The 15,140-nt window shown below is 57.6% G+C and overlaps 1 protein-coding gene across 11 annotated transcripts in view; it reads right to left on the bottom strand.

Moving 5' to 3' along the window:
* LOC103306542 (nesprin-2) overlaps positions 1 to 15,140 on the bottom strand; it is a 25,054-nt gene continuing 9,914 nt past the window's right edge. For 9 of the 11 annotated variants that reach the window (XM_065571772.1, XM_065571769.1, XM_042859248.2 and 6 more), the window contains 10 exons: positions 14,439 to 14,589; positions 12,828 to 13,010; positions 11,422 to 11,559; positions 8,706 to 8,900; positions 6,879 to 7,161; positions 6,252 to 6,358; positions 4,838 to 4,943; positions 2,869 to 3,023; positions 1,997 to 2,058; positions 1 to 1,198 (listed from right to left, as the gene is read on the bottom strand). In XM_065571772.1, the coding sequence (XP_065427844.1) occupies positions 991 to 1,198; positions 1,997 to 2,058; positions 2,869 to 3,023; positions 4,838 to 4,943; positions 6,252 to 6,358; positions 6,879 to 7,161; positions 8,706 to 8,900; positions 11,422 to 11,559; positions 12,828 to 13,010; positions 14,439 to 14,589 (1,588 nt within the window). In that variant the 3' untranslated portion in view covers positions 1 to 990. Of the gene's footprint in view, positions 1,199 to 1,990; positions 2,059 to 2,868; positions 3,024 to 4,837; positions 4,944 to 6,247; positions 6,359 to 6,878; positions 7,162 to 8,705; positions 8,901 to 11,421; positions 11,560 to 12,827; positions 13,011 to 14,438; positions 14,590 to 15,140 lie in introns of those variants that run through there. The other 2 variants (XM_042859250.2, XR_010593535.1) reach the window with 2 other exon arrangements.

A 15,140-nucleotide genomic window follows, 5' to 3' on the forward strand; every position in this document is an offset into this window, starting at 1 on the left:
TTCACTTCAAAACACATTTACTTAATCTTGGCATTCACACAGACTCCGGTTTGGATGGGCCTGGGTGCACCAGTTACTAGATCCATCTTCAAGGCTGCAGCGGCCTCAGTTCCAGTCCCCTAGGGGCCTGAGGCAGTACCCAGTCCATGCTGTCCAGGTGTCTTATGGGAGGTGTAGTTCAGGTCTCGCATGTCCCCATTCTCTTCTATGGGCTAGGCTCCCTGGCCAGACTACATCTCCCATCATGCTCCATGGTCTTGCCTCTTGGAGATGGGTGTGGGTGCATCATGGGAGTCCCACAGCTGCAACACATTATGGGAGATGTAGGCTGGCTGGGGAGCCCAACCCATAATAAAGAATGGGGCCAAGAATCTGCCAAACTACAACTCCCATGAGGCACCTGGGTAGCATGTCTGAACTGAGATATTCTGAGTTTTGGGTATTCTTTGATTCTGAACAAAAAGTCAAAATTTTCCACAAGCAGCAGCCACTTCTCACAGGACGTTTTGCTGGGTCGAGTCCTGATTTGCTGTCGAAGAACAGCTGCGATGGAGAATTGTCCAAGCTGCCCCATTCCCTGGGGAGCGGTGGACCTGCCAAGGGGCTGGGCTGGGCTGGCAGAGCAAGGCCAACGACCACAAGGGGTCCTCGATCGGTGCAGTGGTGGGACCTGCTGATTTCTCGAGGTTCCTTTCAGCCGTAAGCTTCTGGGTTCGTGTGGGTCAGCTCTGGGGGTCTCTGAAAGTACTGATGAGCTTCTTCCAAAGTCCCCGGAAGGATCCGAAAGTGCTTCCTTCACGGGCAGGCTCCTTCCATATCTGGGCATGCTGGGAGGTTGGGATCTTCCTCAGAAGCAGGTGGCTTGGCAGATGCCCAAGGAAAATCCACGCGAGGGCGGCACTGAATGGTGGGAAATGGCCCCCCTACCCCTTGGAGCTGCCCCCGGCATTGGGGAAGCCGTGGGCTCACGTTGGCATTTTCCCAGCACGTCTACGTAGGAGGGGGCCCGTTGACGTACTTCAGCATGAAATGGAAGGACCGGACGTAGCAGGGCGTTTCAGCGCGGGAGAGAAGGGAGGTGCCGGCCAGGAGGAGCAGGAGTAGTCCAGCCGCAGACAGCAGCAGCCTCTTCATTCTGACCAGGATCCTGGAGCCCGCCCGAGGTTGATCTGAGAAAGCCAAGGGCTGGGACATAGTCCTGGAGGCATGAGAGATGCCAGGATTGGAGTTGGCACGTGGGGGGCGGCGGGGAACAGAACAAGAGTCATAGGAGAGGCCCGTTGCAGCTCAACCCCCCACCCTGCGAGCCCCAGGGAAAAGGGGAGCATGGACTGTGGAACTCCCAGCCACTGGAAACCGGAATGGGCTCCAATGGGATTCGCCGCTCCCAGCGTCCCTGTCTCTGCACTGCTCTGTCCCCTGGCTGGGGGACCAAAGCCCCTCCCTAGGGGTGAACCCCAAAGTCAGTGGAGTGGGGAGGGAGCCGGGCAGCTGTTTCAGACAGAAATGCGTCTGGAGACCTTCGCGCCAGGGTGTGGGAGAGGGGCAGGTCTGGCGGGGCCTGGAAAGGAGGGTGGTTAGCTAGATACAAGGAGAAAGTCTGCGCTGGCTTCATGGATGGCCCGCTGAGAGGTCCACACCCTGCACCACCTCTGCCCCTCCCGTCTCAGCCTCATTCGCCCAGGCCCACCGGGCAACCCAGCCACAACCGGGCTGCGCTCAGACTGCTCCAGACACCCCTTGGGAACATCTGCCCTTGCTCTCCGTAACCCTTTGCAGGTGGGCAAGGACCCACGGGGTGGTGACCTGGAACAGACGGCTGGAGGCGCTGGTGCAACGGGCTAACCCACCCCACTCCCAGGAAAGCAGGCCTGGGGGAGGCAGGGCTGGGAGGTGGGGAGATGCCAGGCCTGGGGTTGAGGGGGGGGTCAGTCGGGGCAAAGGACATCTGGCTGTGGCATTCCTGCCTCTCTGGCTCAAAGCAGCAGCCCCCTACCCCTTCTCAATGATGACTGCCACGTCCTCAGAGCCGGGACCGGCCTGACTTCTCTTGCAGGGCTGCAGAAGGAAGGTCGGAGAAGGGGGCCGTTAGTCAGGGCTGGATGGGGCCCAACACCCCCACTCCAGCTATGGGCTCTGCATGGCCAGCGCATCCGAGGTACCAGCCTCGAGCCCACTGCACGTGGGGCCTTCTTCCTTAACTCACGCGGGGGAAGGAAACTTTACAGCGGGAGAGGTGCTGTCTAGTGGTTAGAGCAGGGGGTTGGGAGTCAGGACTCCTGGGTCCTACCCCAGTGCCAGGGGAGGGGAGTTATGTCTAGCCCCATGCTTGGCTCGTGATCTGGGTGGGCATAGCTCTTTCTAATTACCGGCAGTACAAGGGGGCCTCCCCTCCTGGGAGTGGCCAGGCATGTCCCTGCTTAGCTTGGGGACTCTGACGGCATCCCAGCTGAGCCCTACTGCTTGGCCTGGACGCTGGGACTGGCAGGGCCAGCCAGGTCCTTGTCTTTCCCAGCCACTGCCGCAACCACCCACGCTCGGCCCTGCTGCTTGGGGAGGGGAAACTGGGGGGCGGCCCCATCGCGCCGAGCCCTGCGGGTGAGGGTGGATAGAAAGGGGCAGGGGTGAGACCAGAGGGGAGGACACCCCCCCTAGCCCAAATCCCACTTGCATCAGCTCCCCCTAGGGTGCCCCATCCCTGCAGAGGTCACGGGGATGACCCCCCAGGCCACCTGATCAGCACCAGCAGGGGAGGGAAAGCCGCATGGAGCTTGGGGCCGGGAGAGATCTAAGCCCCGCAGGCACTGGGGATGTGGGGGTGCCTGACCCGAGACCCCCCTGCCCCCTCCAGGGTGCAACAGCGCTCACCTGCATCACTTCCAGCTTGCCCTGCTCCACGCAGGTCTGGCCCAGCCAGCTCTCAATCCGCTCAGGGTCAAAGCCCACCGTCTCTGTCTGGCGGCAGGCCTCGTTCCCCAGGGCCAGGCCCTGGGGATGCCGGCTGCCCCGCTGAGGGGCATTCCCTAAGGGAAGAGGATGGCGGGGGCGTGACTGCCAGGGGCATGGTTACAAGAGAGAGATCAGCCCAGGGGAGGGGAGGGGAGGAAGGATGACCCGGTTATTAGGATACCAACCTGGGAGACGGCAGGGCTGGGTTCAAATCCTTGCTTTGCTACAAGCTCCTTGGGCAAATCACTTAGCCACTTCATGCCTCAGTTTCCCCTTCTTTGCAATGGGGATACCAGCCTTACAGGAGAGTTGAGAGGATACATACGCTACAGATTGTGAGGCCCTCGGCTAAGTAATGTGTGGGGCATCAGCAGGTGGCTCAAAGGAGTTAATAATGGGGGGCTACAGAGCCAGTGGCCTGGACTATGAAGCCCTTGGTATCAAACCAGCACCCCGAAGACAATCCCACCTCAGTACATGCTAGCAGCTCATGGCTGTTGGGTGGCTTCCCTACTGTGAAATGAGTTTGTCAGGTCTCAGTCCAGTTCCCCCCCCTCCCAGCAGAGGGGCCCAGAACTCAAGGGCCCTGGAGACCGAGCTCATCCCCAGAAGCGATGTCTTTCCAGAGCAGCGTCTGAGAAAGATCTCGGGGGCTGGCCGGGCAGGATCTTTCACCAGTCCTGAGCCTGGATGTTTTATGCAGCAGAAAACCGCCCCGCGCTGAAATGCACTGAGCCCTCACAGCTCATTTCACGCCAGCCACAGAGCCGGGGTACGGACAACCAAAGGCCAGATTCAAGCCCATAAAGGACCAAAGCCCTGACCTGGTGCATAAAGTACCTTTCACCGTAAGTACCTATGCGGGAAGGAGAGATCTGATAGCAGAAGACTCGTTTATAGGAGCACCGATAGAGTGAGATCAAGGTGCTGGGAGGGGAAGCTGGATAAACTAAGAATTAACCATTGGAGCAGCCCCTTAGGAGACACGGTGGATTCTCCATCGCTCTCCACCGAGATCAGATGCTCTACGTCAACCTCCAGATCTGGGCTGGCTGCAGCCTGGCTGATCGGAATGGTCCCTTCTGGCCTCAGAATCTATGAATCACTCGGCTCCCGCCGGTCTGTTTCCAGCCGGACTCGGGGAGTCTATTCAGGCGGATTAGGACTAGAGCTGGGAGAAGTGTTTCAGTTTTCGGTGACAAATGCAGATTCGGCACGTTTTGCAAAGCAGCGACGGTTTGGCCGACTTGTTCGTGTCGCAAAAACCAAACCACAACCAGACCCCGGCGGCAAACACACAACTCTGAAAAAGCCCAAACGGTTTCGAAGCAAAAGAGTGTCTTGGTTTCTTTCGCTCCGAACGACTTGGGGTTTCAAAACTCCCTTCGATTTCACTTTAAAAAAAATCCCAAACAATTCAAACAAGGCTCGGACACGAAACATCATTCAACCCGAAGCAAGATTTTTTTCCATGTTTTGATTTGCCCAAAATTCTGATTTTTTCCCCATAGATTCAGAGATCACAAGGCCGGAGGGGCCCACTGCCCTGAATTAGTCTAGTCTGGCCTGTGGAACGCGGACCAGAGAACGGCCCTGAATTAATTCCTGTTTGAACTAGATTTCCTGTTATTTATACAGCTTTAGAACATAAGAACGGCCATACTGGGTCAGACCAAAGTGGCCGGTGCCAGGTGCTTCAGAGGGAATGAACAGAACAGGGCAATTATCGAGTGATCCACTCCCTGTCGTCCAGTCCCAGCATCTTTTCTTATGACCCCACAAGTCTCCCCTCATTAGCTAGTGGGAGCTACCTAGGGGCTTTCTTGGTAATGGATAGGCAGTGGTCAGCTGGACTGGACTGTGACGGGCCAGGAAACAAGTCACTTACCAGAACTGTCCCAGACAATTTCCACCTTCCTTCTGGTCGCCAGGGAGAGACAAGGCCCGTCCTGGGAGCCCAGCTGCGCCTGCGTTTCCCCTCGAAAGGGAACGGCCTGTTAATGATAGCCATACTCAGCCCCCACTGGCCAAAGCCGCCTCTATCAACCCTGACAGCTCCTCGCCAGGAGACAGGGTGTCTCCTGCTTGGGTTACAGGGAATGGAGGGACACCGTCCCAGCACCTACCCTCCCCCTGCACCTTCCCCGCTCAGCGCTTGGGATAGAACCCAGGAGTCCTGAGCTCCATTGCCTCCTACTCTGACCACTTGACCCCACTTCCCTCCCAGAGCTGGGGATAGAACCCAGGTGTCCTGGCGCCCAGCCAACTCTGCTCTAACCACTAGACCCCACTCCCTCTTACAAATAGGGAATCACCTTGTCTCTGGTTCCCAGTGAAGCCCGTTAGCAGCAGGGGGTCGTGTTAGGCGAGGGAAGGTCACCCTGCTACTGACCGGGCTACGGCTGGTTTAGGGCTAGACAGAGGCTGCAGCGGCTTTGCGGTTAAGGTGCTAGGCTGGGATTCAGGAAACCTGCATTCAAGTCCCAGCTGTGTGAGACCCTGCGCCAGCCCCTGCATCTCACCGGGCCTCAGTTTCCCCACTTCTCAAACAGAGCTAATCCCACTCTGAATGAGAGTTCTCGGAGGTACGGCTGGTCTGGTACCCCGATCTTAGCTACTGTGTCCGGGCAGCACCTGGCGCCGTGGGGCCCCGATCTCGGTTACCGCGCAGGGCCCGGAATTTCACTACGGGGGCTGCGCTGTAAAGCAGATAATAATGAAATGCAGAGAGGGGGAACGTGACATGGACGGATCCTACGTGGGGAGGGAGGAAACACAAGCCTAAGGGCTGAGAATTGGTCCTGGGAATTAATCGGACCCCCGGGCCCCCGTAGAGGTACCAGCGATTGGGGGGGACCAAAGGGGACTGTCCCCCACATACACTTTTTAAACATGGGGGTCCATGCCTCCCTTGCCCTTTTGAGAACCTGAACTCAGCAGAGGAGCTGTGGGGGTGAGGGGGGAAGCATTCCCCCCTCCCCCACTGGCCCTGTCCGGAGCTGGGTGGGGTGGCCCTGCGACCTGGGACTGGGCCCCCCCCACACTTCTGCTGTCCATCCCTCACCCCTGGGCCACTGCTGCGTAAAACCCCTTCCAGAGCTTTGTTTCCATGCTCCCCGATGGGGTCGGTTTCATCACACCCGAAACGCCCCCCCCTCCCCCGGCCATTTACAGAGGGGTCCCAGGAAGCCCCTGCTCGTACTTTCACAGGGTTTAAGGCCAGCAGACCCCTGGTACATGTCACGCAGTGACCCCTGTATCGAGCCCAGGCCCCCCTGGGATGGACTCCAGTAGCTACCTACGTTCAGGTCCTCGTGGCCGGTGCCTCTCCCGCATCCAGCCGGCCAGCTGCTGGGCGTGCCCAGCTGACAGCTGCACCTCCGGCCCGGCTCCTCCCACTGGCCCACACCTGGAGAGAGGGAACGGCGGCTGGTGGGATCTGCCCCTTTAAAAGATCCCCCGTGACCCCCAGGAGCTGCTGCAGCAATGTTGGGCTGGCCCAGCTCGGCTACCCCCCTTTAAGGGACTGCCCCTTTAAGGCAAGGGGGCGGGGGGGGGGGGGTCTGTGCACCCCCAACTCATCTCCAGGGCCAGGAGCTGCTGCCCTTAAAGCTCTGCCCCAGCTGGCATGGGAGGGAGGTGGCAGCTGGGTCATTGTTGGGGGTGAGGGGGACAGTCCCTTTGAGGGTGGCCCACCCCTGCCATATGGGAAGGAATCTTTATGGAGAGAGGTGTTGTCTAGTGGGTTAGAGCGGGGGGGGGGGCAGTCAGGACTCCTGGGTTCCATCCCCAACTCTGGGAGGGGGGTGAGAAGCCACCTCCTACCCATCATCTGGGGCAGTTTGGGGGGGCTCTGCCCCTTTAAGGACTCCTCTCCCCACCACTGCAATTCGGGGCAGCCAGGGTCCGCGACCCATGGCAGCCCGTACCCGTGATGGCGCTGCAGTACGATGAATCCTCTTCGTCATGAGACGTGGACCCGCCCACGTCCACCGAGGGGTCCCACTCCAGGTCCAGGCTGTCCCCCCAGGCAGCCCCGAACGGATGGCGGCGCCGGCAGCAGAGAGCCTTGTGCGGGGTGGACTGGTAGATCCAAGCAGCGGGAGGGGGCCCCCTGGCTTCTCCCTCAACCTCAGGCTCCGGGGATGCGTCTGCGAAGCAGTCAGACTCCACGTCAGTGTCTCGGTCTGACAGCCACTCATCCTCAAAGACCTGGTGGGTGGGTGAGCAGGAAGGGTCAGCAGGAAAGAGACAGCAGCTCGCGAGGCCTTCAGTAGCCTTTAACTAACCCTCCTGCAATGGGCAACTCCAATACACCTGAGCTATAGGAGAATCCCCAGTCATTGTTGGCAGTATAGGGGCTATGACACACATTCAAATAATTTTTATTCTACCAGCAGAGGGCAGAGAAGCACACACGAACTTGTAAATGATAATATCTCACCTGACAATCCTCAAGCACTTTGGAAACGGATACCCAGAAATCACCTCATCTAGCTTTGTGGGTACAGCTGCAGTTGTTTATCCAGAAACCCCTCCCCCAGGGCAGAGATGCCGTCACCTTCGGGATGGGATATGGCAGCTGTTTATACAGGGATCCCTCAGTGCTGAGATGCAGCTGCCTCTGGGGTGGGGCACGGCAGCTGTTTATACAGAGCTCCCCCAGCCGGTGCTGAGATGCAGCCACCTCTGGAGCGGAACACACAGCAGCCATTTAACAGCTGCAGAGCAATGCTGCACAAGAGTTGAGGAGTGGAAGCGAAGAATCCTTTGACCAGCTGAAAACGCAGCGGGGGGAACTTGGGAAGGTAAAGACGCAACGGATCACAAGGAAATGTGGCCATGACCCAGGCGTTTCGTAGCCCAACTCTTGCCAAAAAACCACCACAATAAGCGCCCGGTGCCTAGACCTCTCCCCTCACCAGCACAACAAATGCAGCCTCTGCCACCAAACCTGGGCTTTGGGGTCTGGCGAGAGCCCCCCGCTCTGCTTCTTGCAGCATGCCAGTTGGAATCAGCTGACTTAGACTGGCGCGTACTTCCCTCTGTGCCCCCACCCCTCTCCCTGCAGCACAGCGCCCCCTAGTGCTGCACTGAGGCATTGGGGTAAGCGCTGAGTGCATGGGGAGAGCTCTGCCCCCTACTGAGCTCCCCACCCCTCTCCCTGCGGCACAGCGCCCCCTAGTGCTGCACTGAGGCATTGGGGTAAGCGCTGAGGACATGGGGAGAGCGCCCCCTACTGAGCTCCCAACCCCACTCCCTGCAGCACAGCGCCACCTAGTGCTGCACTGAGGCATTGGGGTAAGCGCTGAGTGCATGGGGAGAGCTCTGCCCCCTACTGAGCTCCCCACCCCTCTCCCTGCAGCACAGCGCCCCCTAGTGCTGCACTGAGGCATTGGGGTAAGCGCTGAGTGCATAGGGAGAGCGCCCCCTACTGAGCTCCCAACCCCACTCCCTGCGGCACAGCGCCCCCTAGTGCCACACTGGGACCAGCACCGACTGCAAGAGGAGCGTGCCCCATTCTCTGCTCCCACCCCTCTTCGCAGAAGAGCGCTCCCTAGTGCCACCGTGGGGCATTACAGGCAGCACTGAGTGAGCAGGGAGCACTGCCCCACAATGTCTTCCTCACAGTGGTGGCCCTGAGGATTTTCCTGGTAAATCTCCCATCCCTAGTCTGGGCAGGGCTGAGAGCGCCCAGGTGCCCGGTGCTGGTTGAGCCGCCGTGCCCCGTGGCGCGGGCTCCGCCCCACACGTACCAGCCTCATGCTGACCAGCCGGCGGCGGAAGCGGAACACCCGCCAGAAGACCTCCTGGCAGTAACAGCTCATCTCCTGCAGCTCCTCCTCCAGGATCTCGGCGTCCTGCGGCTCGCTCCTCTGGATCAACCGCTCGCCGGACACCAGCAGCCAGTCGAGGCGCTCCGCGTTGGACTGCACGGCCTCCTGGAACTCCTGGGACAGAGGGGAGACGTTAGCCAAGACAATGGGGCTGGCCCCTCCTTGCAAACTGCCCTGGGAATCTTAGCAGGCTTGGCCTCCCATTTCCATCTTACCCCGAAGACTTCCAGCAGCACAGCGCCCCCTACTGCCGTGCTGGGGTTTGCACTGGAGAGCACCCCAGCAGCACAGCACCCCCTAGTGCTGCGAGGGGAGAGAGCCCCCCGCTGAGCCCCTCACCCTGCAGCACAGCGCCCCCTAGAGCCACCGTCTCAACGCTGCCCCAGAGAGAAGGGCAAGACCAAATGAAGGGCCCATCCCAACACCTGCGGGGCGTGGTCGCCCCTCCAGTTCCTGACCCTTCTGAGCTTGCCAGAACGGAGCGCCGTGGCGCCCAAGGTCACAGGGCTGCGGCAGCTTAGCCGTTGGGTTTATTACGTGCTGTCGAGCGGCCCAGGGACAGGTGCGATCGCTAACCGGAAGCGAGAAGCTAATCTCGGGATCGATCTGGCGTTCCCACAGGTTTCCACGCAGAGGCTGGCCGGTTTGAGCAAGCAGAGGGCTGGTAATGCACATCAGCACCTGTTCCCTCCCGCCCCCAGCGTGCAGAGCTGGAGGCGAGGGGAGGGTTTGGGAGACCAGTCAGCCTTGGGATATTTTAAGACGGCTCGGTGCCTTCAACCGAAGGACAAAGTCCACCCAGACACGGACAGAGCAGTGGGTGGAATACAGCCTGTTGACTGAGATCACTGGGCTGGGACTCAGGAGATGTAGACTGCCAGGTGACCTGGGGCAAGCCACGCCCCCCACTCTGTGCCTCAGTTTCCCCATCTGTCAAAGGGGGTGAACAATACTGCCTTCTTCGGGAAACGCTTTGAGATCTGCTGAGGAAAGAGCTAGGGATTCTTGGAAGAAAGGGAGAGCTAGTTTTCTACTGGCCTGAGGCCCGGCAAACTCATCTCACCCAGGCCGGCAAATGGCCCATCCAGGGGAAACACTCATCAAGATTCAATCCCTATTGACCATGGCCCGATGGGAACTGGTGACCTAAAGGTGAAAGGGTGCACAGCTCTGCCCCAAGCCCCAGCTCCCGGGGGCCCAGGAAAGTGTTTTATACAGGGAGCCTGCAGCTCTCCGTCCCTGCGCAGCACTTTGATCCAGGGGATCGCAGCAAATATTTCAGTTTCCTCTCTGAAAACCCACCCGCCTCATCGCTTACGGACTTTTAACGTTTACGATCACAGGGGTGGGGTGTCTGTCTGCTGCCCCCTGCTGGCGGGGACGAACCCTGCTCTGTGCGTGCGCAGAAAGAGAGAGGAGGTACAAAAATGACACTGGATAGAAGAGTTCACTTCCCCGTAGACATGAGACCAACTCAACCTACCCTGATCTACACGACTCCAAGCTTTGGGGAAGTCCGAGTTTGTGTTTGAAGGAGGCGACATGGAGTCAGGACTCCTGGGTTCTATTCCTAGCTAGCCTCCCTGTAAGACTGGCAGAGTCACTTCCCTTCTCCGTGCCTCAGTTTCCCCATCTATAAAAAACTCAGAGGAAGCTATCGACTTGTATCCCCCGGGGGCTGAAGTTATGAAGGTGCTTGGAGATCCTTGGAAGGCAGATGCCAGAGCATCACTGGGAGAAAATATTCCCACACTGGAACTAGCCTGGTTTGACCCCCACGCTATCCTCCGGAGTCTATGTATTATATTTTAACCCTTAGATCGCCACCGTTTCTCTGAATGTATTGGCATCTCAGCACCTGACAGGTTAAGTGAAACGTGTCACCCGAAACCAGTTCGGCCGGACGTCATTCTCTAAAAATAAAATTTCCCCTTCGGTGAACCAACATTTTCTGTGTAAACAGATGACATGCATCTCTGCACGTGCACTTTCCCCTATCACTTCGCCGGTGCGACCCGCCTGCAAACAGTCGGCCACAGAACAATGAGGGTACTTTGCTCACTCACTGCTCATCCCATTCAAAGCTCATCACAGACATTAATTGATAGCTCATGAGTTCTGAGCCCTCCCCGCTTCCCATCAGAGGGGCTGGGGAAGAATACGCAAGGGTCATTTCCCCCTGTGCGGAAATGCAGCCACCTCTGGGGTGGGACGTGGCAGCTGTTTATCCGCCGCACTGGGACACTGGGGTGAGCACGGATTCAGAGGAGAGAGCACCCCCTACTGAGCCCTCACCTGGCTCCCTGCAGCACAGCGCCCCCTAGAGCCACACTGGGGCATAGGGGTCAGCACCAACTCCAAAGGGAGTGCACCCCCTACTGAGCCCCCCACCTCACTTGCTGCAGCACAGCGCCCCCTAGTGCGGCACCAACTCCAAGATGAGCGCACCTGCTACTGAGCCCTCCCCCTGCTCCCTGCAGACCAGCGCCTCTCGCACACGGTGCGGGATCATTCTGAGAGGAGGCTGCACAGACGTGTGCATTGCACGGCCGCATCTGGGAGTTGCAAGGGGCCAATACGGTATATACATGCCCTGCGATCCCTCATCCTTCACAAGAGGACGTTCTCAGCTTACCTGCAGCTCCATCATTTTCTCGAGCGAGCTGCCCCCAGAGAAATGTTCCACATCCGTGAGCCGCAGATCCAGCTCCGTCAGCCACACCTGCACGTTCTCCCGCTCCCACTCAAACTCCTCCCGCTGGCTGACAAAATACTGAGGGGGGGGGGAGAAGCAAACAAACAAAAAACAAACAGTCAAACAGAGCCAGCAGGTTTAGCAGGAAGTCGGACATCAGAAAATTCACGTTTCAGTGTCCTTCTGCCTAATGCTAATGATGCTGGAGATGATTAATTATTATAATAAAGGGCCAGGATTTTGAATTCTTGACACCTTTGCAGAAGTGGCTGGTCATTTTTACACGTCCCTCTTTGTTTTCGCCTTAAGCCCAAGGATCTCTTGGGGGCAGACAGACTTTTTGTTCGGTGTTCGTACGCCGCCTGGCACAACAGGGTACTGGTCCATACCTGTAGCTTCTAGGTGCTATCACGATACAAAGGGTGAACCAATACTACTACTAATTCATCAGATGCCTGCGTGGTATCCCTGAGTTTCTGACACTTTGATCTTTCTCATAGAATCACAGAACTGGAAGGGACCTCGAGAGCTTTCTAGTCCAGTCCCCTGCACTCACGGCAGGACTAAGTATTATCTTCTAGACCATCCCTGACAGGTGTTTGTCTAACCTGCTCTTAAAAATCCCCAATGATGGAGATTCCACAACCTCCCTAGGCAATTTATTCCAGTGCTTATCCACCCTGACAGTTAGGAAGTTGTCTCTAATGTCCAACCTAAACCTCCCTGGCTACAATTTAAGCCCATTGCTTCTTGTCCTGTCCTCAGAGGTTAAGAACAATTTTTCTCCCTCCTCCTTTTAACAACCTTGAAAACTTATCACGTCCCCTCTCAGTCTTCTCTTTTCCAGACTAAACAAACCCCGTTTTTTCAATCTTCCTTCATAGGTCATGTTTTCTAGACCTTTAATCATTTTTGTTGCTCTTCTCCGGACTTTCGCCAATTTCTCCACATCCTTCCTGAAACGTGGCGCCCAGAACTGGGCACAATACTCCAGTTGAGGCGCGGAGTCGAGCGGAAGAACGACTTCTTTTGCATTTTGCTCAGCCGAGTGGCGCGAATCAGGGCCTGAGCAATTTCACTTTCCGGGCCAGATCCCCCTCTTGTGTAAATCTGATCTGTTTCACTGTCCGGGTCTTCCTGCTGAGGAAGGGATCCCCAGTGTAACAAGGGGCAGGTTTATACGCCCATCCTGTCTCCTTCCCCACCCAAATATTATTGGCGGGGGAGACACCACAGGCACATTTCTCTGCTGGTTATTCCTGGACACAAAGATGGTGCCTCGAGATGCCTCCCCGCCGTGCCAGTGCCCCTCCCTCCCTCCCTCCCAGGGACTTGCCAACCGGTACCTTCAGTCTCTTGAGGATGGCAGCAGCTCGTTTCTGGAGGTTGTCCCAGCGCTGGTTGCTCTCCTGGACTGCGGCCCTGAGCCGGCCCTGCAAACAGATGCCGTTGGCCTGAACCAGCTGCCGGTACTGCCGGTTTAAGGACTCCAGATGGTGCAACTTCTCCTGGATCTGCCTTTGCAGCACCTGGAGGGAGAAAGGGACACCAGCACTGGTGAGGAAGGGCGGCCTTGTTGTTGTTGTAGCCCTGGACTAGGACTGGCTTGGATGCTGGCCCCTGCCGTAGACGTTGCCGTGTTGTTCTGTGCCTCAGTTTCCCCATCTGTAAAATTTGAATAGTTCTCCCCTGTCTTGGGGAGGGGGCTGTGAGGATCAATTCATTAGCAGTTGTGCTGTGTTCACGTACTGCAGTTGTTACCCTCTGGTGAGCATGTGTTACAGGCCCACCCCCCCCACTGTGCCGACCTGCAGAGCACATCCTGGGCTCTATTCCCAGCTCTGGGAGGCAAGTAGGCGCTAGTGGTTAGAGCAAGGGACTGGGAGGCAGGATGCCTGGGTTCTATTCCCAGCTCTGGCAGGGGAGTAGGGGCTAGTGGTTAGAGCAAGGGGCTTGGCGGCAGGACTCCTGGGTTCTGTTCCCAGTTCTCCCACTATGTATCTCTGCGGTAAGTCCCTTTAATCTCTGTTTCCCTATCTGTCAAATGGAAATTACAAGGCCCGGCTCAGAGGGGCAGAAACGTGAGACGAAACTAAACGTTTGCAACGGGCTGCCGAGATCCTTGAAGCACTATGGAAACTGGAGACCTCGTTAGCCTCTTGCCAAGGGGAAGGACTGGGAGGTTATAAACGTTCCCCGTGTTTGATCTTCGGTGTATACAACTTTTCCTGCCACCTTTGAAATAAAAGGATTTCAATAAACACAACTCAAAGACACCTCTGCTACTGAGTGTCTCCCCTGAGGTCTCTTTCAAGAGACTTCTTGCCAACCCTGCCCCACCCTGGCTGTGCCAACATCACTGCGCAGAAGAAATCATTCAATTTCTTCCAGTATTATTTAATAGGTGTATTACACTACCACCTACTGTCCTCGTGCTGAGCCCTATTAGGTTAATTACGGTTGTAGCTACCAGTCGCCATCCAGGATCTAGGCCCCATTGTGCTGAGCCTTATTAGGTGTATTATGGTAGTGTCTATAAACCCTATTGGAGTAGCATCTACCATCCCCATCATGCCTTGTCTTACTATGTATATTACAGTAGGACCAACATCCGCATCCCAGAACTGGGGCCCCATCAGCTGGGCCTTATTATGTATATTACGGTAGCACCTATATCTGCATCCAGATATGGATTGTGCTGGGCCTTATTATGTGTATTACGGTAGCACCTACATCCCCATCCATTGTGCTGGGTCCCGCAAGAGGCGGTCCCTGCCCCAAGTCTAAATAAACAAAAGATGGGAGGGGAAACTGAGGCACGGAGCAGGGCAGGGACTGGCCCAAAGACACTCAGCAGGAGGGTGGCAGAGCTATGAACCCAACCCTGGTGTCCTGAATCCCAGTCTAGTGCTCCATCCGCTGGGCCACACTGCCCCTCCCCTCACTCCCATCCTCACCTCAAACTTTTTCAGCTCCTCCTTGGCCACAGCGAAGGGCACCTGGGAGGACGCAGGGGAGGCGGCCCACAGCTCCGCCCCCCGCAGCCAGTCCTGGAAGCGGGACAGGGAGTCCAGGACCCGCTCGTGCAGCCGGCAGGCCTGCTCGGCCCTGCAGGGAGACAGAGAGGAGCCTCACAGCGTACGGCGATCCAAGCTCCCCCCTGCTGCCACACCACCCCCCTGCCGCCACCCACCGTGTCATGAACCAGCGACACCTGCTCCCTTGCCACGCCAGCAGAGCGACTGTAACTGACCAGGGACGGGGAAAGCCAAGGGCCTGGCAGCTTGGCACAGCCGCAGGGGACATCTGGCATCGCTAGAAGATATAGACTCACCTGCACCAGCCCCCACCCCTCTCCACTCCACCAGAGCCCAGCCCCCCTCCCCTCTGCATCCCACCAGGCCCCATTTCCTCCTCCCCCCCACATCCCAGCCCCACTCCCAGCTCCCTTCATCCTCTCTTTTTCCTGCTGCCCACAAAATGACCTCCCCCCCGCAAAAAAAAGTAACCCCAGGACCCAAATCCCCACAATCCTTTGCATCCTCTAAGGATTCTGGGAAGAGGTGGGTCATTGGGCATCTGGCAGGTGGTGGGACACAGAACGGCCGACACTCCCCTATGCCCTCATACTGGGCGGCGTCTCCCCCCGCCCCAAATAC

The sequence above is a fragment of the Chrysemys picta genome, chromosome 17 (genome assembly GCF_011386835.1).
Source record: "Chrysemys picta bellii isolate R12L10 chromosome 17, ASM1138683v2, whole genome shotgun sequence".
NCBI classification, from domain to species: Eukaryota; Metazoa; Chordata; order Testudines; family Emydidae; genus Chrysemys; species Chrysemys picta.